The 26,395-nt window shown below is 41.2% G+C and overlaps 2 protein-coding genes across 10 annotated transcripts in view; one reads left to right on the plus strand and one right to left on the minus strand.

Moving 5' to 3' along the window:
• The window catches only part of CCDC146 (coiled-coil domain containing 146), a 116,953-nt gene extending 107,390 nt beyond the window's left edge, over positions 1–9,563 (plus strand). Inside the window, exons 16-19 of one of the 3 annotated variants that reach the window (XM_019451265.2) lie at positions 2,697–2,825; positions 3,606–3,743; positions 6,714–6,962; positions 8,313–9,561. In XM_019451265.2, the coding sequence (XP_019306810.1) occupies positions 2,697–2,825; positions 3,606–3,743; positions 6,714–6,962; positions 8,313–8,516 (720 nt within the window). In that variant the 3' untranslated portion in view covers positions 8,517–9,561. Of the gene's footprint in view, positions 1–2,696; positions 2,826–3,605; positions 3,744–6,713; positions 6,963–8,312 lie in introns of all 3 variants that reach the window. The other 2 variants (XM_019451266.2, XM_053897167.1) reach the window with 2 other exon arrangements.
• A 1,405-nt stretch (positions 9,564–10,968) lies between these two features.
• Positions 10,969–26,395, minus strand: part of GSAP (gamma-secretase activating protein) — a 205,123-nt gene continuing 189,696 nt past the window's right edge. For 5 of the 7 annotated variants that reach the window (XM_053898187.1, XM_053898188.1, XM_053898189.1 and 2 more), the window contains 8 exons: positions 24,183–24,278; positions 21,291–21,361; positions 20,501–20,595; positions 15,389–15,508; positions 14,461–14,522; positions 12,412–12,513; positions 12,152–12,251; positions 10,969–11,725 (listed from right to left, as the gene is read on the minus strand). In XM_053898187.1, the coding sequence (XP_053754162.1) occupies positions 11,634–11,725; positions 12,152–12,251; positions 12,412–12,513; positions 14,461–14,522; positions 15,389–15,508; positions 20,501–20,595; positions 21,291–21,361; positions 24,183–24,278 (738 nt within the window). In that variant the 3' untranslated portion in view covers positions 10,969–11,633. Of the gene's footprint in view, positions 11,726–12,151; positions 12,252–12,411; positions 12,514–14,460; positions 14,523–15,388; positions 15,509–20,500; positions 20,596–21,290; positions 21,362–24,182; positions 24,279–26,395 lie in introns of those variants that run through there. The other 2 variants (XM_053898190.1, XR_008420570.1) reach the window with 2 other exon arrangements.

Consider the following 26,395-nt stretch of genomic DNA (forward strand, 5'->3'; position numbering starts at 1 on the left):
TCTGGGCATGGAGACCGCTTGACATTCTCTCACTCTCCTTCTGCCCCTCCCACCCCTGCTCACGCTCCATCTCTAAAACAAAACAAAACAAAACAAAACAAAACAAAACTGTTGAATAGAAAGTTTCCCATTAGTCTTCCAACTGCACTTAATTATTTGTCTACTTAGCACTAATCATGTGGGTCCTTTGAAGGCCATGATATGAAATTTAAAGCTTTAGGCAAGTCATTTTTGTACTCTGCCTTGCTGTGCCAGATCCCTGTCACATCCTGTTACTTGTTACAGCTGCAATGTTTTTGGGTTTTTTTTGTAAAGTCTTCCCATTTTTGCATCATTTCCAGAATTCTCTTAAGGTTTTCATTTTCTCAGTTGTTTGAAACATTTTTTAATTGTCCAACAGTCTAATCCAAGGATTATCATGAGTCATATTTTCCCGGTGCTTATAATAATGGCTCCTTTTCAGGGATCTTGGAAATCATGTGAACTATTTTAGAGCACAACACTATTTTATATCAATAAAGTAAACATGGGGATTAAGGAGGGCACTTGCTGTGATGAGTCTAGGGTGTTGTATTGAAGTGTTGCATCACCAGATTCTACACCTGAAACTAACACTGCGTTGTATGTTAACTAACTGGAATTTATATAAAAACTTAAAAAAAAAAGTAAACAGTTTTTCCTCAAAGACCCATGGGGAAACCAGAGCAATTAAGGTACTGCTTTGATAAACAAGCACCATATTTTTGTTCCTTATTTAATTTCTTAATTAAGAAACAGAAATATCAATTGTTAATAATACATACAATAATTGGGAATGCAAGCTGGTGCAGCCACTCTGAAAAACAGTATGGCGGTTCCTCAAAAAACTAAAAATAGAACTACCCGACGACCCAGCAATTGCACTACTAGGCATTTATCCAAGGGATACAGGTGTGCTGTTTCAAAGGGACACATGCATCCCCATGTTTATAGCAGCACTATCAACAATAACCAAAGTATGGAAAGAGCCCAAATGTCCATCGATGGATGAATGGATAAAGAAGAGGTGGTATATATACAATGGAGTATTACTCAGCAATCAAAAAGAATGAAATCTTGCCATTTGCAACTACGTGGATGGAACTGGAGGGTATTATGCTAAGTGAAATGAGTCAGTCAGAGAGAGACAAAAATGACTTCACTCATATGAGGACTTTAAGAGACAAAACAGATGAACATAAGGGAAGGGAAACAAAAATAATATAAAAACAGGGAGGGGGACAAAAACAGACTCATAAATATGGAGAACAAACTGAGGGTTACTGGAGGGGTTGAGGGAGGGGGGATGGGCTAAATGGGTAAGGGGCACTAAGGAATCTACTCCTGAAATCATTGTTTCACTATATGCTAGTTAATTTGGATGTAAATTTACAAAAATAAAAAATAAGTTAAAATAAAAAAAATACAATAATGTATTTATGCTTAATTATGTGTAGATGTATACTTTAACTCCATATTAAGGGCAATTAAGGAGTGTGGAGAGAGAGGAAGAAAAAGGAAAAAGAATAAATTATTTATGTCACCACTTAGAATTCTTTTTGTCAGGAGGAGAAGCATACATAAATTAAAAATTAAATACTACCTATATCACTCTGGGACACGTTGTAAAGTGTGTAAAGTATAAATACCACTTGGAATGTGGTATCTCATTTAAGTAATCAACCCCATTAGGTTGGGCCTTATCTTCCCATTTGACTGTTGAGGAAACTAAAGTTTAGAGAAGATAAATGATTTGCCCAAGATTCTACAGGTTTTCAGTAGGTTTAAAATGATAACTCTTGGTTTTCAATGTGTTCCACATCTCTCCATATAAAAACTATGTGTGAACTGCTATTTTCTTCACCTCCAAAGTCTCCTTGACTCGATAAATATAGTTGATATATAAAGCATTATATTAGGTGGTTAACAAAAAAGATATAAATGGTTCAGGCTATACCTCACAGACTGTACATTGTATTGACCTAGTTAAGAACTTCATTCTTTGCAACACCATTAAACCTATTGCCAACAAAGGGTTTTAAACTGGAGTCCAGGATGTTGTCTGCTTTGTATGTTGTCTACTTTGGCCTCTAGAACAATCTTCCATAAAAAGCTCTGCTCTGCGACCATGCAGCATCCCATGGGTATAACACAAAATGGTAAATAGTCAAAGGTCTGGTTGTAAGATCAGGTTTTTCTTTAATGGCTCTGAACTCGCAGACTTACTTCAGAGGGTCAGTTACAGGCATCATCCTCATGGCACCATGGGTGGGCAGACACATTGTTCAACCTCAGGTCCCAGCTGATGGGATGTTAAGAGTCCTCTGGGGGCACCTGGGTGGCTCAGTCAGTTGAGCGACTGACTTCGGCTCAGGTCATGATCTCATGGTTTGTGAGTTCGAGCCCCGCATTGGACTCTGTGCTGACAGCTCAGAGCCTGGAGCCTTCTTCTGATTCTGTGTCTCCCTCTCTGTCTGCCCCTCCCCCACTCATGCTCTGTCTCTCTCTGTCTCAGAAATAAACATTAAAAAAATTAAAAAAAAAAAAAAAGAGTTCTCTTGCCCCTTTCCCTGGGTTGATCCCACTGGAAGACTTTAAAGACCATGGGCCATGTGATTTTAAAATTTATGGAGCAAGAGGGTTAGTTTTGAAGTTAATGTTTCTTTCTTATTTAATAGTTTTCACAGTGCACAGACAGAATAAGAGACCTGGAGAAACAGCTTATAAATCCTGAGGGTGAGAACAGAACCCGCTTCATTCCAGGGAAAGATATGACCCAAGAAGAAATGATCAAAAAATTAGATTCGGTAAGCATTCCTCTGACAGTAGTACCTACTAGCCCCTTGTTGATCAGTGTCACAGATATCGGTGGTGCTATTTCCATCTTATGCAGACAGATTTATCCCTCACAATTCTAGCCACTAACAATTGTGTCATTGTAATCCCTTAACAAAACCTAAGCTTGTTTCAAATGCTTGCCAAAAAGAAGTAAAACCTGTGTGGTTTCTAGATGCCCACTTTTGTCTCATAGCCCAAAGGAACAATTTTGGCATCTTTAGTGGATTAATTTGTCTTCCTGAAGGGAGAGTATCAGAGGAATGACAACAGGAAGCTAAATGGAGCTGAGAGGGCTGCCCCCTACCTTGGGAAGGAAGAACTCCCAGAGCTGCCTGCAGGGGGCTGGGAGCAAGGAGAGTCTTGACTTAGACCAGTGCTAAAGACTTTTCCAGAGATATCTTGGCAACTATATAAAAGCAATCTGTTTTCATTAAGGGGAAAAAAATAGGGCTCTAATTAAGAAAGAATATTTTTGGGTGCCTGGGTGGCTCAGTAAGTTAAGTGGCCCACTTCGGCTCAGGTCATGATTTCACAGTTCATGAGTTCAAGCCCTGCATCAGGCTCAGAGCCTGGAGCCTGCTTCTGATTCTGTGTCTCCCTCTCCCTCTGCCCCTCCCCAGCTTGTGCTCTGTCTCTGGGTCTCTCAAAAATAAACAAACATTTAAAAAAAAATTTTTTTTAAAAGAAAGAAGAATTTGAGTTACATGACTTTGTTTTTTCCTTTTTACTGAAATTGTTTTCAACCATAGCTGGAACTACAGCTGGCCAAGAAGGAGGAGAAGTTACTGGAGAAGGACTTCATCTATGAACAGGTCTCCCGGCTCACAGACAGACTCTGCAGCAAAACTCAGGCCTGCAAACAGGACACTCTGCTCTTAGCCAAGAAGGTCTGCCTGAGACCCTGCCTTCTCCCTCCTGCCCTTACTCCTTTATTACCTGTCATTTTGCACAGTCTGCTTTATTTATCGAGAGTAGCACTGAAGAGATTTGGCTTTATGACTAGAGAAACATAAAGATGTAAAATTAAAAAGGTAAAGAGGACTCTTAGAGAATTGTCCAAAATGAGTTTCAATCTTGTCCCCTGAATGAATTGTTTTGTACTGGGAAAACTTAAGCTTTTTGATGACAGTTTACAAGTTTCCCTGAATAGGCCACCTACTCCAACTACGACAATTATACCTTTATATTTCATGTGCCAACTTAAATCCTTTCTAGTTCCTTGTGATTAGAGGGCCTCACTTACCCAGCGGTCTGCACGAAAACAGCCCTAATCCAGAACCCAGCCAGAACCCAGAAATGGACGGGACCATTAAAGAGAACAGCAGTCAGTCACACAACACCCATGCCTGTTAGTCCTTGGGATGAAGCCACTACAGGGCCACACTAGTGAGGAAAGACCAGTCATGTGGAGCTTCCCGATTTCTTAAGTTTCAAATATGAGGACTGCTGATTCAAAGCTCCAGGGTCAGGCTGGGACTGCTAGAGCTGCGCTGAAAGGGGCCACCAGCAGGAAGGAGGCTGGTAATTTAGGTGAGGCAGGACCTGGCACCGTAGGACACTCAGAGGAGATGCTGCTCACCTGACCTCTGGGCCCCTTGGAGCATCTGCTGTGACAGCCCAGGGATTTTAGTTACTGAACCTGCTGCGTGCTCCCTTGATGCCAGGTGTGAGGGCAGGAACAAAGAGGAATGGACACACTGTCCACACCTAGTGCTGGCAGACAGGTAAACAGCCCATGATGGTGGGCTCCTGAGCACAGTGGCTGTTCCTCGTCCTTAATTTCCCCAATGGCCAGCGTGTACTAAACTCGAGAGAAAAAAATTATTGAATAAGTGAAGTCAGTCCCATTCTAGAAAGTTCTCGCTCACCAAATAAACAGAAAATCACTGTAAACCTCGAGCCTCCTTTGCCATTTTTATTTGGCATTTACACACCTGCTCTGATGACTTTCACTAATAGACTTCCACATCAGATCCATGGCTCATGGGCAATTCACGACTTTACCTCATCAAATAAGAAATGCTAAGACTCTTTTAGGCTCATGAACTTTGCCTGAATTAGCATGCCCGATGTTTCTTTAAATGTTGCCTTCCTTCCTTTTGCAAAATGAATTTCCCTTTCTTTAGGGGAAGTCCAGTCGTCACTGAGGGCTGGCTTGTCAAATCTGTTGGCAGTCCGGAAGTCAGCTGTAATGCTAGAGAAATGCAAATGGTGACAACTGCTACCCGGGATCCAGCAAGCGGAGTCTAGCCTACTGCTTTATCTTCCCGTACCTTTCCCCACCTTCAGTGCTATCTACTTGGCTTTTTCTCTTTTTATTTAAAATTAGGATTTCCTTATAGTAGGCAGAACTAGAAGGTAGAAAGGTTCAGACCCCAGATCTGTGATTTGCCAATACTAGGGAGTGACCCTGAGAAAGATACATAAATGATCTTAAAATGAAGTTTCTTGCTCTGTGAAATGGGTGTTGATATCAGCTTAAGTTGTTGCAAGCATTGAGTAGTTGAGAAGTGGTCTAGCTCCTTGCAGGAACTCAACGAGAATGCACATCTCAAATCTCTCACCTTTCCCAGGTAGCTTATGGCTCCACTTGCAAATTTCCCAAATGAACAGAAAATGGGAAATCCCAAACAAAGACTTAGAGCAACCGGGAATAATACCATCCTTTTTTGGAGGAGATAAGGAGGTTGGCTAGCTTTACACACATACACACAACATTCAAGTGTACCATAACTGATTAATGAAATTTAAGATAATGACTCACCATTGAAGCTTTAAAAAGTAGTTGCTTTTATTCACTGTATGCTTCTTAAAATATAGAACAGTTTTTAAAATGTATATTCCCTCTTCCTTTAAAGAGACAAAATGTGTATATAACAATTAGACATATTTTCAGAGGAAGGTAAATCACAAACAGCAATATTTCTCTAAGCAAATATACAGATAGATCAGTGTCCACTCTATTAGGAGAATAAAGTATTTCAAGGCCCATTGTAGATTTTGGAAGCTCATATTCAGGTCCCAGTGTACCTTTATTCAAAAGACTGAAGGATTAAAATAGAATAGAATAGAATTTATTAATTCCTTCATTCAGCAAAATTTCAGTTTTAATTTTGTTGGGTGCCTATGTTCCACTTAGTCCTATCTTTTAATTCTTTGATGATAACTAGCTGATGTGAAATGGTAAACATACCCATAGAACAAGAAACATTTCATTTCAAATTATTGACCAGATTTTCCCCAGTTCAACTCATGCTTGCTTATGACCTAATAATGATGCATCCCAGGAATTATGATCAATAATGCAACCACATTGAGGTATGATATTTTCCATTAAAAATCATTTCAGAATACAGGACCTCTGCTGATTATCTCGTATAATTAAAGAGTAATTTTTAAATGTAGTTTTTTTTTCTACCAGATTTTTTTCCACTGGATAGGTGACAAATTAAAGACATGGCAAAATTAGGCCAGAACTTACACATCAAGAATACCCTTTCCCTTCTCCTTATCACCTCTTAAAAATAAAGGGACTATTTCCCTCCATGCTATCCACTTGGAACTCCAGTAAGTAGATGAACAGATTGGTTTCTTTTCCCTCCTGTCTTTATTTACCCAGGGCCAGGCTCTCTCCAGGTGTGGAGGTGAGTGTGTGTGCCTGTGAGAGGAGGGCCTTATTTACACAGCCAGGGAATTGGGCTCAATCTCTGAGATCTCTTCCAATTCTTATTTCCTCTGAATTCCCACTTAAACTCTCTGTCCTCCAGCCAAGACTGCCCCCCACCATTCTAGACAGCCAGCAGCCTGCCATTTTCTTAATGTATACATAGTCTAAACCTTGGGCTCTTTCATTCTAGATGAACGGCTACCGGAAAAAGATCAAAGATGCCACGGAAAAAATGATGGCTCTTGTTGCTGAGCTTTCCATGAAACAGGCTCTGGCCATTGAACTCCAAAAGGAAGTCATGGATAAAGAAGATTTCATCTTCTCCTGCAATTCCAGGATAGAAAAGGGTCTGCCACTCAATAAAGACATTGAAAGAGAATGGCTGAAGGTACTTCGAGATGAAGAAATGTATGCTTTGGCCATCGCTGAAAAATCTCAGGTAAGCTTTGTCTTCTATATTGCATTTGTCCAGTGTGGCAGGAAGGGCTATTTTCAGGGATTTCAGTCTTCCCAAAATATATAAAAAACCTCCCACTCTAGCACACACCTAGTTCCAACAAGCAGTAGAAAGGAGTTTTGTTTTTATTAAGATATGATGTAGGGGACAAGTCAAAATAACATCCCAAGTGCGGTAATATTTTCCAGAAAACATTCATCAAGCACCAACCACCCCCCTCCCCCAGACTTACATCCTGGGCTAGTGTGGCTGAACACCATAGACTCCCACCGGCAGGACAGTGGCCAGGCTGGCACTGGTTTTATCCATAGGGCTTTATGTCCTTGCACCCCTGCTCAGGCTACACCTTACTTTCCCATGTCTGGCCACTGGGACCACCAAGGTAGATTGGGAAGGTTGTCACGGCCTTCTGCAGACTATGCACTTGGTGGCATCAAAGGCCTCAAGGCCACAGCTTTCTTCTCCAACCACTGACCTAAATCTAGGTCTATCACTGGACCTACACATCGGGTGCCGAGTTCTGCCTACTCCCATGACCTTCTAGTATTCTTAAAATGGCATTAAGGATCTCTTTTTAAGAAAACTACATTCTGGGGACCTACAGCTCACTCTCAGACTGGCAAGTAGATATCCCCCAAAGGATCACTATTCACTCCCTATCCCAAGAAGACATGCCTTCCAAACACACACTAGAAATGCCTGAAAATAGGGTCAGATTTGTAATTTCCACACTGCCTGGGACTCTATTTTTTAGGGCATTCATTTTTACCTATGACGTCCCAGCTGTCATTTACCTGTCTCCATTATTTAGAGTTCTTTTTTAATGCTGTAAAAAATTCCTCTATTCTCCAGAAGCACAGGCAGAATCTTGAGGACCCTGAGGTTCAAAGCAAGGTGCTGACCACTTCTGTCCTCTGGTTCTACTTCACTCCTTATTTCCCTCTTTGTTAACATTTGCTCACCAATGACTTACTCCAGCCTTTTTCAAAATCATGGAAATAGTGTGTAATGAAAGCTATTAAAGCTGGAATATAGTGAATTTAAAACCCACTAACCAGTTTATGATAAACCCTAAACCCCAGCAACAGAGTGATACTTGGGTAACATGGGTAATTCCAATTAGATGCTGTGTGTGTGTGTGTGTGTGTGTGTGTGTGTGTGTGTGTGTGTGTGTTTAGCAACTCCACCCTCATACCCATCTGTCCCTTTGGGGGAATATCAGTCAACACAGCCTAAGACTGCTCAGACCCAGCTGTGTCTGCTGGGCCCTGAGGATGAATTGGCTTCACTATAGTTTTCAGGAAACTCAAAAGGAAAAATCATTCTTTGCAGGAGTTCTTGGCGGCAGATATTCGCCAGCTACCCAACGGTGTTTACACAACTGCAGAGCCACGTCCAAATGCCTATATCCCAGAGGCAGAGGCCGCTCTTCCCTTGCCAAAACCATATGGCGCTTTGGCTCCTTTTAAGCCCAGTGAACCTGGGGCCAATATGAGGCACATAAGAAAACCTGTTATAAAGCCAATTGAAATCTGAGTATGTGAACCAATCCAGGCTTCTCAACGAGAGACACTTCAATCAGGTTTCCTCATATCCACAGCTGGAAAATATCAGCATAAGAGTTCTAACATACAAATTATTGCAAAATATTGCAATTGACCACCAGTGGAGAACAACATGGCTTCCTTTTACACTCATCAACTACTATATTTTACATGATGTTAAGTAGGACACAGAATTGTCCTACAGTTATGGCAAGGCATATATCTGTAGTGTTTATTTTTTTTTCTTTTTCACTCTATATATTGACTACCTTTCAGAAATGTATAGTCCAGGGGCTATAAAAATGCAAGAAAAATAAATCAAATTTCAGTGACGTACAGAAATTGGCAGAGTGGTCTCTGTTTATTAAAGAAGAAGAAAATGGGGTGCCAGCGTGGCTCAGTAGGTTAAGCATCTGACTTTCGGTTCAAGTCATGATCTTGCAGTTCATGGGTTCGAGCCCCGTGTTGGCTCTGTGCTGATAGCTCAGAGCCTGGAGCCTGCTTCAGATTCTGTGACTCCCTTGCTCTCTACCCCTCCCCTACATGTACTCTGTCTCTGTCTCTCTCTCTCAAAAACAGACATTTAAAAAAATTTAAAGAAGAAAAAACACAAATACTGTTGAATATATTCACTTGAAAGGGAAAGACAGAATGATTGTTTAAAAAGGAAAACATCCCAAGTAACACAGGGGTATAATTCACTTTGTTAAATAGTTGTATTTGAAATTATTGTTGGTAAATGTAAATCAAATAAAAAGCAGTAAGGAGGCTTGTCCTTTTTAAAGTATATTATGGTAATTCTTTTTACAAATAAAGAATCCTTTTGCTATAAAAATTTATCTTATAAATCTAGATTTTTTACAATGTTATATGTAAATAAACCTGTGATTATTTTAAGTTCTGACTCCAGATTTTTAAAAATTCCAATGAAAACATTTGTAGCTTTGCATGTGACAGAATTGGAAATGAGGCCAATTCCACTTATTTCATTACTCTAATTTTATTGCATTTCACCCACGTATATTTTCCTAATTCCGTTTTTATATTTTCTCATGTATGAAAATACACAAGTAAATTTGAAAACTGATTTTACTTCATATATTCAAGCTGTATTTCATATTGGTATCAGGTATGGATTTTGTGTCATAATTCTGGGAGTAAGAAATACCACTTTTTCCTCTCCTCTCCTCTCCCCACCTCTCCCCTCCTCTCCCCACCTCTCCCCTCCCCTCCCCTTCCTTCCTTCTTCTTCCTTTCTCTCTCTACCCCCCTCCCTCCCTCCTTCCATCCCTCCTTCCTTCATTTGATTTTTGCTAAATCAAACAAAATATTTTGCAAACCCACATCCTGCCAGACCGGAAGGAAATTTAATCTCATTCTCAGCCTACAAGTCAGTCCTGAATCTAACTGGATGGTTTGGAAAGCTATTAAGAAGTAAAGTGTCTATGATAAGTAACACTGTGTGGTTAACACAAAGAAATACTGTATACTTAAACACAAATCCTGTGTTGTAGGAATTAGTAATTGCATTAGGGATCCAAAAAATATACATGTAGGAACAATATAAGAATGGAAACATAATTTGTAACACAAAGGGATGGATGTTTAAATATTACAGGTGTGCTACTGGTTAAGAGGGGGAGGGTGTCACTGTGTGTTGGAATGGCCAGGGATCACAGTCAGATGGAACTTTTTATCTGGCCCTTAAACATAATTAAGATTTTAATAAGTGAGGAGGGGATTCCAAGTGGGGGGAAAAGCCTAAGCAAAGTTTGGAAGTAAGAAGACAAAAGCTGAATTCAAGGCCCAGCAAACTGGCCCGGCTAGAACAGCATGTTCACGTTGGGGAATTGTGTAAGAGCCACAAGGAGTTTGGATCCTATCCTGTAATGAATGGCAAGTCATTGAAAGGCTATGAGCAGGACCAGTTTCAGCGTAAGTCTGAGGAATCAGACTTTAGAAAGACACCAAAACGCAAGTGTGAAAAAGAAAAGGGTAGGGAGTGAAAACCAATGACCTTCTCAAGAGAAAAAAAAAGTCTAACATGCTGACAAGGCCCCCAGATTTGCAGCCTCTGTGATGATTAAATATGTGACCAAAAAGGGAAATTCTGTAGTGGAGGACAATATTTGGAACACAACTATGATTTCAGAAAAGAAGTTGAATTATGACACCAGCTAGTGATAATTATAATCGTTAAAATTTTACAAGATCACTGCAGGAAAACAGGGTGAAGAGAAAAAAAGCAAAGGGTAGACTGACCCCGGGCAAGCAACTACCATTATAGATCAGAATGTAGTCACTGTAAGAGAGAGAGGGAAGAAAAAAGAAAAATAGGAGAACTAGTTAGGTGTCATGGGGGCCTCGAGGGAACATACTCACAGACTCATGATTCCTGGCTGGGATAAAAAGGCCATGTTGAGAAAATGAAAGAGGCCAAAACCTTCAGTGTTTCTTATTTTAATGGCAAGATATTACTAAATCAAACTTTTATAAATACAAAAAAAAAAAAAAAGAACTTTAACATATACATACAGTTCCATCTGAACCATTATAAAAACAAATCCTACTCTAAATACTGGATGTACACACTGCCGTATGTTACAAATTATTCTATTCTAGAAATAGCAGATTTGACCTGGTCCAAATTCAGCTCTTTAAAAAGTATCCTCTTTCCAAATACAGTTCTTATGTAACATTTAATTTTTCTGCTTGTCCTATGTTGTTTTCAACGACACATCTAGTTTCTGTTTTTCTACACACTGTTCCCTACATTTTTTTAAAGCATATTTTATTTCAGAGTGCAACAGAAACTAGCTTTTGACCTAGGAAGCCATTAGGAAGGTAAGCCACTAGGGAAGAGCATCACTGATGACACTGCGTGCCTCCTGGACTGTCGGTCACTGACCTCTTGTCTGCTGTCCAAAACTGGGATGAGGCACAGCAGTTTGATTCTGTCTCAACAAGTACCAGACTGAAAGTCAGACGGCTTGACAACGCATTCTGACTTTGGTTACCAATTTTAAATATTGGTCAAGGATTCCTGACAGACGTCAAGCTAATGAGCAAGATTAAACTATTGGAGGCGGGTATAATTGCATTTTCTCTTTTACAAGCCTAAAAGCATCATGGTGTGTTTCAGAGCTGCTTCCTCTACAAATTTTGCATCCACATTGTCATGTCCTTCAAAAGCATATAGGGCTGGGAAAAAAACAAAAAGAGAGAGAGAGAAAGAGAGAGGAGAAAAGAGTTACTATGAAGCCATGGAACTTCTATAACATTGTGCTCGCAGCTCGTTGAAATTGTAATTCTTTTATATTTTGGTAATACACATTATTCTGAAAATGTGTGGTTAAAATTTATCAAACCTCAGCCCTAAGGAAGGTCATGTGCAGCAACCAAATGGGTTTTGAATCTCTTAAATCCTTTTAAAACCTCAAAGGTGATTATCCCTTTGGTAATTTACTCTAAGAACTAAATTGTACATTACAAACCAAGATCAATTGCAGAAAGGACTAAGTTGTAAGTAAGGGGTATTCTGGAAAGAAAAGGCTACACAGAAATGAATAGGGACTGATGTGTCAAGAGAACAGCAGGGAAATGCTAAGAGTGGAGGAGTGAAATTACCTTGATTGGAGCATTCTATGTCTGTCAGTATTTCAACAAAGTAGTTCAGAGGCAGAAATTCCACACTGAATGACGACTTGTGAATCACGGAACTTGGGGGCTAAAAGAGAAACCACTTCTGGTATCAGTTGAATCTCCCCAACAAGCACAAACTTACAAAAAGGGCACAGAATGACAATTGCTGCCTATACGGATACATTGAAGTGGGCAGACAGGCTCCAAAGAACATTTAGTGGGGCTGTGCTTTCCCACGGACTCACCTTTTTCTTATAGTTCTGCAGCAGTCTCTTCACGTGGTTCCGGGAAATAATGTTAGAGCTCATAGGATGATCCCAAAGTCGACAGATCTTCTGACCAATAAGCTTTTAGGCAAATTGAAAAATATGTAGAGGGGGAGTTTTAGGGCAGTGGAAACACTGTATGATACTATAATGATGGACCCATTGCATCATACACTTGTCCAAACTCACAGAATGAACAACACCAAGAGTGAACCCTAATGTTAACCATGGACTTTGGGTGATTGTGATGTGTCAGTGTAGGTTCATCAGTTGTAACAAATGGACCCCTCTGGTGGCGGATGTTGATAATGAGGGAGGCTATGCGCATGTAGGGGCAGGGGGCATATGGGGAATCTCTGCACCTTCCACTCAATTTTCCTGTGAACCTAAAACTACTCTAAAAAAATTAAGTCAATAATAACAATAAAAGAATGGAAAAAATATAGAGAGGAGAATATAGCTTACAGTGCATTAAGTAAATGTACCTTGTATCTATTTATAATTTAAAAAGAATGGGGGCGCCTGGGTGGCTCAGTCGGTTAAGCAGCCGACTTCGGCTCAGGTCATGATCTCGCGGTCCGTGAGTTCGAGCCCCGCGTCGGGCTCTGTGCTGACAGCTCAGAGCCTGGAGCCTGTTTCAGATTCTGTGTCTCCCTCTCTCTGACCCTCCCCCGTTCATGCTTTGTCTCTCTCTGTCTCAAAAATAAATAAACGTTAAAAAAAATTTTTTTAAAATAATAATTTAAAAAGAATTATTCAAAAGTAGCTAGTCTCGGGTGCCTGGGTGGCTTAGTTGGTTAAGCATCCAACTTCAGCTCAGGTCATGATCTTGCAGTATGTGGGTTCTAGCCCCACATAAGGCTCTGTGCTGACAGCGCAGAGCCTGGAGCCTGCTTCGGATTCTGTGTCTCCCTCTCTCTCTGCCCCTTCCCCACTCACACTCTGTCTCTCTCTCTCTCTCTCTCAAAAATAAACATTAAAAAAATGAAAAAAATTTAAAAACAAGTAACTAGTCTAAAAGAGAGGCCCTTTACACTGATGTTGCCAAATTCTTTTTCTAAAATGGAGTTCATCTGCTACTCTTCAAAATCGGGTACCTGCAACTCTAAGTGATACCTTGATAGGAAACAAAAGTCTGTAGCCATGTTTCTCTGCCAATGTCTTGCCCAGAAAATTATAATTCCCTAAGAGTTTGAGGCAAAAAAAAAAAAAAAAAAAAATTAGAGACCAAACTAAATGTTCAGAGACCTTCCCCAGAGAGATATAGCCATGGAAAGTATGCTTTGTTTTCTACCCTCGCCTTTGCTTCACTAAGCTGTGAGGAGGAGAGGGTGTTACAAAGGAAGATGATTAGGTCCAGAAAGGCAACGGACATCCCTTTGTGGGAGGACTATGCCAGAGATACGAGTGTTCAAGGTATGCAAACAGAGCAGAGAGCTGGCCGAGGCTCTCAGGGTCAGGAAGTTTGTGGAGTCCGAGGCTCTGAAGACCTTGCTGTGGAATTTCATATTTTCTTAGTATTTCTGACTCAGAGAGCTAATATCCTCCATAAAAATAAGGAGTGTCTGGATAACCCTTTCTCTCACGTTCCTCATTCTTCCTTCGACCTGGGAATGTTTTCCTGCTGTGGTGGAAATGACAGAGGGAGGAAATGCAGTTCCAGAACCTTCTGACCTCACCTGTATTTAAATTTCTTATCAGTTTAAATGCCAAAAGCACATGTTTCCCCTGTCCCTCCCCTCAGACTCACAGACGTAAATATTAGCGTGGTTTCCTAAGAGGGGAAAATGGCTCAGTGCTTCAGGCAGGCTGTGCCAGGCTGTACAAAGCCAGAGGAACAAGCCCTTTGTGGGCGCAGCAGGGAACGGCCGACGGGTGGGGATGGATGGGATTTCTTGGAAAGGACTGAAAAGTGAAACAATTCAGTTGACTTTAGCCCAAAACAAGTAAATGCTCCCTTTACAAGAAGAAACTGAAGGATGTTCATACCAAGGCTTATGGAGAGAATAAAATATAATTCAGGATTACCGGGGGAAGCCGCACAATGATGCTGAATTTTAGTTTTTCATTTTTCTCTGTATTGTCCAGATCTACAAGAAAGGTAGATTGGCAAATAAAACAAACCTCCACTTTAATATCTGAGCAAGCCAAATACTACTTCAGTGGTTCATTCTGATAACACACATCCCAACCTTGTATTCTCATGTTAAGTCTAACAGTACCTTGAAAATTTTAGTTGTGTCTCTGAATAAAAGGGCTTTGTTTTTATTGAAGCTGTTTCTATATGGCGTGGAACATGGCTGCCAGCCACAGAACAATTTTACTAACTTAAAACAGAAGGCACCTTGAGGAATGGCAAATACTTTAACACACATTAACAAAACTCATCTATAAAATACCACAATGAGTAATTTCAGCAAGTGATTATACTAGGGGCTGTCGAATGCAAATTCATGTAAGCCCTGCATCTCTTAACTTTTCTTGCATTTCAAGCCTAAGTCTGAGATGACAGAGTTAATCAGCTGAAAGTAAGCCATTTCATGACATTTTCTCGAGAAACAAGCCTTCAGAGTCTCCTATCCTCAAGTGCCCCCGTGTACAGAGAAGGAATGTAATAGCTGTGTGTGGACTGAGAAGCCCCTTTGGGGCCTCTTGAAGGTCTAAGGCACTTCAAATGAGCCCAAAGGCTGGTTACAGGAAATGAACAGGACCAACTGCATATTACATGGAATCCATTGCAAAAGGCCAATGAGGATCCCCTTGTTCCGCTACTAAGAATTTCAAGATTTAACGCAGAGCATTCAACAGGGCACAGGGCACTCCTGAGTGCCCGGTAATCCCCCTGCACTCCTGAGTGCAGCGGGGCCCCGTGTGACCCCACAGGCTCACACCCGCGAAGCCAGCCTGATGGTGCTCAGCCTGGAGCTGGCACTCTGGCAGACTCAGAGCCTCATACCTTTCATGAGCCTTGTGACAGCTGTTTCGGTGAGAAGCAACACTCCGCTATCAATGTAATGCAGCAGGTTGTGCAAAGGGAGACAGTGGACACCCAGGATCGTGTGCAGAGTGTGAAAACCTAGTAGAGAGATCAGGAGGGTAAACACAGTCGGCCAGCATCCCAGCCTTCCAGAGGAAAGGAATTCAGTAATGTAGATAAAGCACTTAGCTTGGTCCCTTGGCACCTAGAGTCAAATAAACGCTGCTAGAAGACAAGGTCCAAGTTTCCTTCTTTGTGTTATCACGACCAAGTAGTGCTCTGGGTACATAGTAAGTTCCCAACAAGAATGTACTGCCTTCACCTCATGTCCCTTCCTAGGCAAACAGACAAAATGCAAGGCCTGCCCAATGAAAAATAGTTTTACAGTTTAATAGGTTTGCGATTCTACAGTAAGATGGCAAAAGAGAACAATTAACAGAAGAACTTCAAACCCCATATGGCCAGGCCAAAAGGCTGATAGATGGGGACCACATTGTTGAAGAGGAAACATTTTGGACCAGAAGAGGACAGTCTATATGCCTGATCTCTGGGTATGCCCTAAAGAAAGGCTTTGGGGGTCTACTTGAAGTAAATTATAAAAAAGAAAAATGTAAATAATATGGTCAGATAGCATATCTATAGGAATTCAACAGAGAGGATGGCCCACCCTCATACCTAAGTCCTGTGGGGAGGGTTACTCAAACACTCAGAAACCTAGAGTTCTAAGTACACTGTTAACAACACACAATAAAAACAGGGGCGCCGGATGGCTCAGTCGATTAAGCGTCTGACTCTTGGTTTCAGCTCAGGTCATGATCTCACGGTTTGTGAGTTCGAGCCCCGCATGGGGCTCTGCACTGACAGCACTGGAGCCTTTTCGGGATCCTCTCTCTTTCCTGTCTCTGCCTCTCTCAAAATAAATAAATAAACTTTAATAATAATAATAATAATAATAATAATAATAATAATAATAAATAAAAACAACATCCATGGGAGAAGAAGATAGCACTCCAGCAGATAATCAGAAAAGCCCTCTTGGAAAAGACAGCATAGAAGGGGACCTTTGAAGGGTAAATGTGATTCCTGTGTGTGGAAATGAGGTCAGAGAACATACAGAGTGGAGACAGTTAAAAAAAAAAAAAAAAAAAAGCCAGGCTTGTCATGAGCAGACCAAAGCTAGAATCCTGCCATGTTGCTTACTCACCATAGGTAACTAAGCCCCTATGAGCCTGTTTCTTCATCCCTAAAATGGAGCCACCAGTACGGTTCCCACAGTGTGGCTTTGAGAACTAGAGCAAAGTCTATGAAGCGCAGAGCACATGGTAGAACAACAGTGACAAATAACAAACACGTATTGAGGCCTTCAGTCTAGGCACCGGCCAACTTGATCCTCATACAACACTATTAGGTGGGAACTACCTGATTCCCATTTTATAAATGGGGAAACCAAGATCCATAGGCACTAAGAAGGTTGCCTAGAATCATACCATTAGTAAGTGGCAGAGCTAAATTTGAAGGCGGGCTATGGAATTTTAGCCTATAACATTACCCCGCACCAATAGCTGGCAGCTGGGTTAACGGGACAACAGGAACAGAGGCCCAAAAGTGAGAAAGTACAGGGCATGTTCAGAAAGCATTAAATGACCCAGCTGAGTTGGAATCAGGTGTATGAGAGGAATGGTAGGAGGTAAGGCTGGAATGGTTAGTTTATTTAACAAATCAGATGCCTTCCAGACACCAGGCAAGGAGCTGGGTGCACGATAATGAGCAAAACAGACGTCACTGCTGCTCCCATCCACCTTCCGGTCTGATGGGAAGACAATCAGATAGTCACAAAACATACATTCTTAAAAATGTGACCAGCTCCATGAAGGAAAAGTGCAGGGTGCCCTGAGTATTGGCAGGGACTGAATGCTGAATGACGGCAAGGAATATCTTATTTATTAGACTCTGGAGAGGGATACTGAAAGTTTCTGAGCAAGATGGAAAAAGGATTTCAGTTTTACTCTTGGAATATTAAAATGGCAACAGGCAAAGAATGGACTGGAGTACCAACACTTTGCTACAAGAGGTATGGAGACTTACAGGAGGCTACTTCATGAACCTGCACCAGAGGTGATGAGGGCATTGACCCTGAAAGAGGAAGGGAGGGATTGGGGGAGACACGTGGCAACAGGTAGAGAATTGGAAACTGAGGGGGTGTGGATAGGGAATAACAAAGGATCACAGCCTAATCTTAGGAATTTACATGACAAGGAAATGATGCCCAAAGAGCAGGAACTTGAATTCAGAGCCGTCATGGAGTTTTCTGTCTCTGAGCACATGAATCATGAGCAATGAGGGACTGAGTCCGAAGTTCTGGCCACATCAAGGGTCAGATAAAGTGCGGACTCTGCCCACAAACAGATGTTAATGGGCTGACAGCTGGAGGAGTCCACTGGCTTCTCTGAATCCAAAAAAAAAAAAAAGTGACTTTTACTAACTAATCAACAACATGAGATTTTTCACATGGATTTGGACATTCTTCCTAAGATTAAAAACTGTTGTGAAATTAGTTCTGAAGAAAAGTTTACATAAGCGTCCTATAGGTTTCCTGGATTCAAAATCCCTTCTCCAGCCCTGTGTCTGTGTCCTGGAAACCCCTGATGACGCTTCATTCTCTATCCCTAGGGCACAGCCCCACATCCAACAGTCCTTTCTTGGCTGCCTCCACACATCAGCTCCAAGTAACACAGCCAACTGGCTCCAAGTAGGCATCAGTTCCAAGGCAGAGCTTTTGCAGCCCCCGTCCGCATCCTCCGAGGCTCCTGGCCTCAGGTAGCCAGTGAGGGGAACCCAGGCTCCCTTCAAACTGCAAATGCTCCAGCTATGGTTAAACCATGACTTCCTTTTCGGGGTCCTTGTTGCCTTTTCCTCTTTAACCAAATGGATTACAAGTTTCTGACCCTTGGAACTCAAACAGTTCTCACTAATCCAGGAGGCTTGGAAAGCAAGCACACAAACACAGGGACATGGGAAAACACCGGTGTTTACACACACATGCACACCCACGTGATCCAACCTCACTTCACCTCTATTTCCACGTCAAATGAGGGAAACAAAGATTTAAAAGAAGAGGAGAGAGGGATACTGCTCTTACTTGACCCATGGACACAAACCATTAAGTGTACTCCTAATTATTCTCAGCCACTATGGATAACACTTTTCCACCATGTTTCCCCTCCTTACACATGCCTGTGGAAGAATGTGATGTTCCACAGAAGGTAAAGTCTTCTGATCTCCCAAGTATAATGTTTTCCCCATGAGTCACGTTCATTTATTTACAAAAGAGGCTTGAACATCCACGGTGAACAAATCTGAAAGTGTCAATCATTCCTCTAACAAGTCTTTTGTGTTCATGACAAATAATTAAGAGCTTAAGGCAGAGAGCTATAATATAGTTTTCATGAAATCCCTTCAGTCTTTCTAGAGGGCATCTTGCAATTCAGATTCCATCAGGATCATTTAAAGCCATCTATAATGTTCATGAATGGTCACTTTCAGATCCCTACAAAATCAAAAGAAACTCTTTTTGTACCTCCACTACAAGCAGCTCTTATAAGATAAGGTGTATGGATAGAGAAAGCATGAAGGATTCCAAAGCATGAAGGATGTATCACAAATGCTGACAAGCCAAGACTGCTGTGGGGATTCCTGGGCCCATAAATAGTCAATGTTTCAGCATCAACTAATTCAAATGGAATATAAAATTCAAGAGACAGCACAGAATAGTAGCTAAAAGCACAGATTCTGGAGCCAGACTGCCTGGCTTTGAATACTGGCTCTGTTGCTTAATAGCTGTGTGACTTTTAGGCAAGTTGCTTAGCCTTTCTGTGCTTCAATTTCATCATCATAAAAGGGGAAGAATCATAAGTGGAACCCTATGAAAGTGCCATTTTTGTTGGTCAAAAACTGGTTGGATATTGACAATTTAATGTGGTTCAATTTAAGTTCCTACCATTTAGGACTGTTATGAAGATTAAACGTGCTTATTTATATAAAGTACTTAGAACAGTAACGGGCATAAAATGGGCACCATACTCATACTGGTTTAAATTTTTTTTAATGTTTATTTTTTTTGAAAGACAGAATGTGAGCGGGGGAGGAGCAGAGTCAGAGAGGGAGACACAGAATCTGAAGCATCTGAGCAGTCAGCACAGAACCTGACTCAGGGCTCAAACCCCTGGACTGTGAGATCATGACCTGAGCCAAAGTCAGACACTTAACCTACTGAGCCACCTAGGCTCCCCGGTCCTGGTTTAAAATGAATAAATAAAAGAATGAATTACTGGTATATTATTGGATAGATTTATGTGTATAAATAAACAAAACTGGCTGATAAACATTATGTAGTGATAGTTATCATAAAGCTTAACACTTGTCAGAACTTAGATGTAATGAACACAAAGCCGATGGGAGCTTATTTGTTTTGTATAAAGGATACTGATTTATATACACCTGTTCCCAACTGGACTTCTGTTAATTTTTGTAACTGCTCTAATTTCTAGCACAGTACATGGAATGGAATTTAAAAAATCAACAAATTGTTTACTGAATGAACAAATGACCAATTAAATGAATGACTGCATACGCACATGCCAAGGTTGTTTTGAGGCCTGACTTGCTCCTGTTTCAAAGTCCTAAGGGCAATTTTTAGCTTCCAAGCACATAAGAATCAGCTCAAGTTCTGACACCCAGCCAGACCCACTTCCTTCTGAGTGTTAACTTTCTCAATCAGATAAACTAAGCCTGGAGACATCAGAGAAAGATCTCCATGAATCATCTTCACTGGTTCAAAGTATCTTAGCAAGCTGCATGGGGACCAGCCTAGGCTCCCTAAAGTTAGTGACAAGGCATAGCATAGTTTAATAATTGGAGAGATCTGGTCTGCAGAGAACCAATGTCAGGCCCATCTCTCACGGTGATGCCAGATACCCAATTTCTCAGACACAGGAGATCACATCCTTAAACTCATAATGTGCCAAGACTGGGACCACGTGAAGAAGAAAAAACAAATTTCTTACAACAAAAGACAGAAGAGCCAAGACTTACCGGGAGGCAGCGGTAAAAACAAACTCTTGGTAGCTTCCAGAATCCTGGTCATGATGTGAAAGACTTTAAATTCAGCTGCACTGGCCCTCCCACTGCTGGGTAAAACAACACAGCCACAGTCAGCCAAGGGTTAATCTCTAAAACCCTGTTTGTAGGGGCACCTGCGTGACTCAGTCAGTTAAGCCTCTGACGCTTGATTTTGGCTCAGGTCATGATCTCACCGGTTCGTGAGATCGAGCCCCGTGGGGCTCTGTGCTGACAGTGTGGAGCCTGCTTGGGATTCTATCCTTCCCTCTCTCTCTGCCCTTGCTCCACTCATGTGCACTCTCGCTCTCTCAAAATAAACAAACATACATTAAAAAAAAACCTGTTTTTCTAAGCAGTGGCTCTGAGTACCTAACAGAGATGGAATTCATGCTAATGGTGAAAGGCTAGGCCCTGCTGAAAGCCTCATAAGTATGATGGCGACCATCAGTCTAAAGCCTAGAATCTAACCAGACAGAAGGCACATAAATGATAAATGGTATTAATTGAAATTCCCCTTCCTAGCAGTCCTGAGCTCACACGTCCCTCCCTCCTCATCAACCACGTGTCAGGGAAAGAGGATGGGTGAAGTAACAGGGCGATTCCCTAAATGCTGAGTATAGAATTAAGATAGACAGTGTCAGGGCTGGTGACAACTGCTGTCAACTGTTAACTTCCAAAAAAGCTTTGCCCAAACAGGCAGCAATTAGGGTTGTTTTAACTCTTTGCACACCTTGATAAGAGAGAGCAAGAGATACTTGCGTACAAGTGGGGAACACAGGGGTGAAGACTGTGTTTTCTCCAACTGGTTTCCATTATCTGGCAGACGAGATCCAGCTGGAGGATAAAGACAGCCTGTTAGCCTTTGCCCATACCCTTTCCCTCAGGGGTCCCTATAGCTAGCCCTCTGCAGGCCTGATGGGCACGTTCAGGGCAGCTGGCATGTGGCCTGTGCCCAGACACAGAACCAGCCTTTCTGCAGTCCGTTCTGAGGCACTGGAATCCAAAATGGAAAGACTGAAAATGCACACCCGAGTCTAACAGAGACCCTTCTGTCTATGCAGGCAGTGCCCCAACTGAGCTTCCCCAGCCTGGTTAACAGGCCCTCAATCATAGGCCCTCTGCCACCAGCGAAGGTCAAGTCCAACTGGATTTGTTCTAGGCCTGGTACATGACAAAGGTCAGTGGCTGACAGTGAGAAGAAAGGAGACACAGAAGAGAATGGAGGTCCTGAGTGTCGACTGTGGAGTAAGACTGCTTTCAAGTCCAGGTCATACATTTGACTAGTTTGTCAGCAACAGAGCAGTCTCCATGGGGCTGTTGCCAGCCATGAGTCCATGCACTACACGTGTAGGCTTAAGGACGGGGGGCACAGGGGGCAAATCAGAAAGGATCTCCATACAGGCACAGGCATAAGAGTTTATTCTCAGTGACAGAGATTCTCAGTTTCTCTTTGGCTGAAATCAGGTAAGATAACTCATAAGCAATATAGTCTGGTTCTGCAGCAACTTCCTCCATTTGTTTTAGAAAGCCTGTTCAGCCACCCTCCTGAGAGGATTGGGAGACAAGGCTGTTTGCTGCTGGGCAGGAGCAGGTGGATTTGGCCTCCATCAGTGGCAGCCAAGTCAGAAAGTCACGGGTATTGAGTTTTCTGAGGCTACAGCTCTACCACTTCTGGTCCTATTAGTTCTGGTGGTTGTTAACACAAACTGCTGTTAAAAGTTTTATGTGGGGGCGCCTGGGTGGCTCAGTCGGTTGAGCGTCCGACTGCAGCTCAGGTCACGATCTCACGATCTGTGGGTTCGAGCCCCATGTCGGGCTCTATGCTGACGGCTCAGAGCCTGGAGCCTTTCCGATCCTGTGTCTCCCTCTTCTCTGCCCCTCCTCCACTCTCACTTTGTCTCACCCTGTCTCTCAAAAATAAATAAATGTAAAAAAAAATTTAAAAAAAAGTTGTATGTGATTAACTGCAAGGAAGCATGACGCCTGAACAAAAATCCTTTAACACATTGGAAGGTGAAATTTAAAGTCAACAGAAGGAATGATGACAGATGGACATGTTAAATAATTGTGTTATTAAAGGGCAAAGAAAGCAAGTTAATGTCAGCATGGGAAGATCAAGAACACGTTCATAAATTGAGTTCCTGGGTATAGTTTTACTACAAAGAATTATTATTATTTAAGAAAGTTTCAATGCCGGAGAACCAGAGCTACTCAGTTGGTTAAGCGTCTGATTCTTGATTTCAGCTCAGGTCATGACCTCACAGTTCATGAGTTTGAGCCCTGCATTGGGCTTTGTGCTGACTGTGTGGAGCCTGCTTGGGATTCTCTCTCTCTCTCTCTCTCTCTCTCTCTCTCTCTCTCTCTCTCTCCACCAACTCCCCCCCCCCCCCCCACCGGCCACACACACACTGCTTGTGCTCTCTTTCAAAATAAACAAACAAATTTGGGGGGAAAAAAAGACGAAGAAGAAAGTTTCAATGCCCTGCTTGTAAATATCAATATATGAGGATTCCAACCTCACCTAATGTATTAAAAACTGTGAAATTCAAAGATACTATTTAAAAAGACACTGGTGAGGGGCACCTGGGTGGCTCAGTCGGTTGAGCATCCGACTTCTGCTCAGGTCATGATCTCGTGGTCTGTGAGTTCAAGCCCCGCATCAGGCTCTGTGTTGACAGCTCAGAGCCTGGAGCCTGTTTCTGATTCTGTGTCTCCCTCTCTCTCTCTGCCCCTCCCCTGTTCATGCTCTGTCTCTCTCTGTCTCAAAAATAAATAAAACATTTTAAAAAATTAAAAAAAAATAAAAAGACACTGGTGATTGTAATAAAGGCAGAAAACTATAAAAGGTAATAAAATTAAACAAGAAATTCAATCAGGGCTATATCTAATACATATATGCAAACATATATGTTCACACACTGGTCATTTGCATACTGTTCTTACCCAAACTTGGAGAAATGGAGTGTTCTTTCTCTTTATGTGAATTTAAATACTTCAAGAAACTGGTCTACCACACTATTTCTAGGTTCTTAGTAGGGTCACGCCTGAACTCCATACACTTTCTGAGAGACTCAAGATTGCCTCAAAATTCAAACTGGTCACACCACTTCTATTTACACATGGACTGGTGTTATTAATTTGGATCACACAACTTCAGTGAGTGACTACTGGCTACTGAGTAGATAAGCTACCAATCCCACCAGCAGATTCTAATGTGGGAGTATTTACACAACTGAGCTAGAATCTGGCCTAATTGAGCTGTTAGGCACTCATTAAGAATTTAAATTCAAGTTCTCTCATGTCTTCATAAACCTCCATGTACAGAAATCATTACCTATGGTTTAATAAGGAGCTAGAAGATGCCAAGATGACATATGACATATGAACATTTGGCAACCATGCCAAGTTCATTACTGTTCTATCCTTCCATGAACATAAAAATCACCATTTGAAGGAACTGCAATAAACTACTTTCATAACATTGCTTTTTTGGTTCTTTTTTCCCTTTATTCAATCTCCAGCGCCAAATATACTGGTTTGAGGACAGGAAATCTGTAAAAAACCTAATCTGAAAAACTGAACCATATACTGGGAGCTACATACTGGGAGACCAGGGTGGAAGGAGCATGATAGAGAACAAAAAAGCAAAACTAACCAGTTTTGAAACATAGTCCAGAACCATCTGTTCAATTTTCTTCTTTTCTACACCCTGTAGGTGTCTCAGAAGATGGTCTTTTAGCTCAGACACCATCTGAAAACAGGATACAGATTAGATAAGTCACAACCTGCCCACTCACACCTGCTACTGGTTTAAACTAGATCCATTTTTTAACACTCTTTACCAATATGAAAAATACTGGGTCTGAAGGTCCCACCAGCAGGAATGTACAAACCCATAGTGTTACTTCAACAGGCATAAGTCAAGGGCACCAACGTTCTCCTCAAGAGGAACTACTGATGATTCCCTCAGTGAGCAGCCAAGAATCAGATTCCCAGCCTTAATTAGAATTCTCCAGAGAAGCTGGGCAAAACCATTAACTTAGAAGTCTTTGGGATGTACCAGATGGTTGAAGTCTAGTGCTCCCAGCCCTGGAGAACTAAAAAGAACTACTCTAATCACAGAACAACTGGGAGTTGGAGGGGGGGAGGTATGGTGTGGGACCTTTGGAAGGACACAGGCAGGAGTAAAAAGGAAATGCATCAGGTACCTTCCTCTGCGCAGTGGTTACAGACACTGAATAAAGCCCCTACATGGAAAAGTAATGAACTTATTGATTCTATTGCCTCCAAACAGGCTTGTATACCTACTCTGTTCTTGGAGCTCACCAATCAGTGTGGCATCCCAGCCCTCCCCACCTTTTGTTTTTCTGTCTCCTTCCTTTCTTTTCCCCTCCCTTTTGCCTAGATGCCCTACTCAGCTAGATGCCCTCCTGGCTAGAGAGATTTTTGCATGAATAAACACCATGAGAATCGTACAATTGACATTATATGTGTACATATCTTCTATTTTAGCAGATTTGCATGTATAACATCCTAAGCAAAACTTAGCCTGTGGCATTCTGGGCCATGTGTTCATCAATTAGGCTTAAAATTTTTTGATTCATGACTACTGCATGCTTTTTTGCGCTTTTCAATTTTTCTATAATAGCCATAAACATGAAAATTTAAGTCACCCATAATCCTATCATCTATGTTAACATTTTGAATTTTTTATTTTCCTTTTCTCTAGTGTGCACATTCATTCTAATGTTTCCTAATTTGTTTTTTCTTCATATAATAGTTTATGTCACTAAATATTCTTAACCACACAGGCTGTGATGGCTGCACAGTATTCAATTTTAGGAAAGTACTAGAATTATTTATTCCCTTCTTACACATTATGAGATGCTTCTTATGCAAGTGTTAATAGTACTGAAAAAAATCCTTATACAATATTTGTTTGCCATATCCCCAATTATTTTCTCAGGCTAAATTCCTAGAAATGGAATTTGTTGGGTCACATACTTAAGGTTTGTAGAGACACTGCCGAAAGACACAGAGACACTGTGGTTATACTAATTTTTAGCCACATCACATGAGACTGCCCAATTTCCCGTATGCTGAACTTTGTAATTTTTAAATTTTTGACAATTTGATACACACATACATAAATTTTTTATATTAGATTCTTTAATCTATCTAATATTTTTGTTGGTTTATGCTATAAAGTAGTGGTATTTGGGATAGGGGGACTTCAATGGTCTTTTCCAAATAGCCAGTCATTGATTGAAAATTCTTTCTTTCCATGGTGATTTTTAAATGCCTCATTTATCATACACTGAACATTCAGATTAAAACTAGAGTCTCCTGATGGTCTATTTTGTACAAGCACCACATTGTTTCAATTATCGTAGCTCAACAACATACTTAGCTATCTGGCAATGCTAGTTCCAGTCCTCTTTGTCAAGTGAGTCACTTGGTCAACTGTCAGAGAAATTTCATTGGCTTGTTAGTTGTAATTTTATTAAACCTAGAAGCTAAGGATTTGGAAATGGAATAATGTTTTTCATTTACTTTTCTAACTGGTTAATCCTAATAAAAAAGAAAATAAATTTAGAATCACCAGCTTATTAACTTTTTCCTTATTATTCCCCATTTCCCCAGTTGATTATTTTATTTGTTTGTTGCACTGGACAATCATAGCATCTTCTTTTACTTTTGTTTCTTATTGCACTGTATAGAATTTCTAGAACAATATAAAATTTTAGTGAAAATAGCAAGGATCCTTAACTTCCTTCTGATTTTAACAGGAATGTCCCCAACATTCCATTAAGAAGGGTGTTAACCATTAGTATTAGAATATTTTTTTGCCTAATTGATGTATTACAG

This window comes from Panthera pardus, unplaced genomic scaffold (genome assembly GCF_024362965.1).
Source record: "Panthera pardus isolate Hobbes unplaced genomic scaffold, ASM2436296v1 HiC_scaffold_8, whole genome shotgun sequence".
Classification (NCBI taxonomy): domain Eukaryota; kingdom Metazoa; phylum Chordata; class Mammalia; order Carnivora; family Felidae; genus Panthera; species Panthera pardus.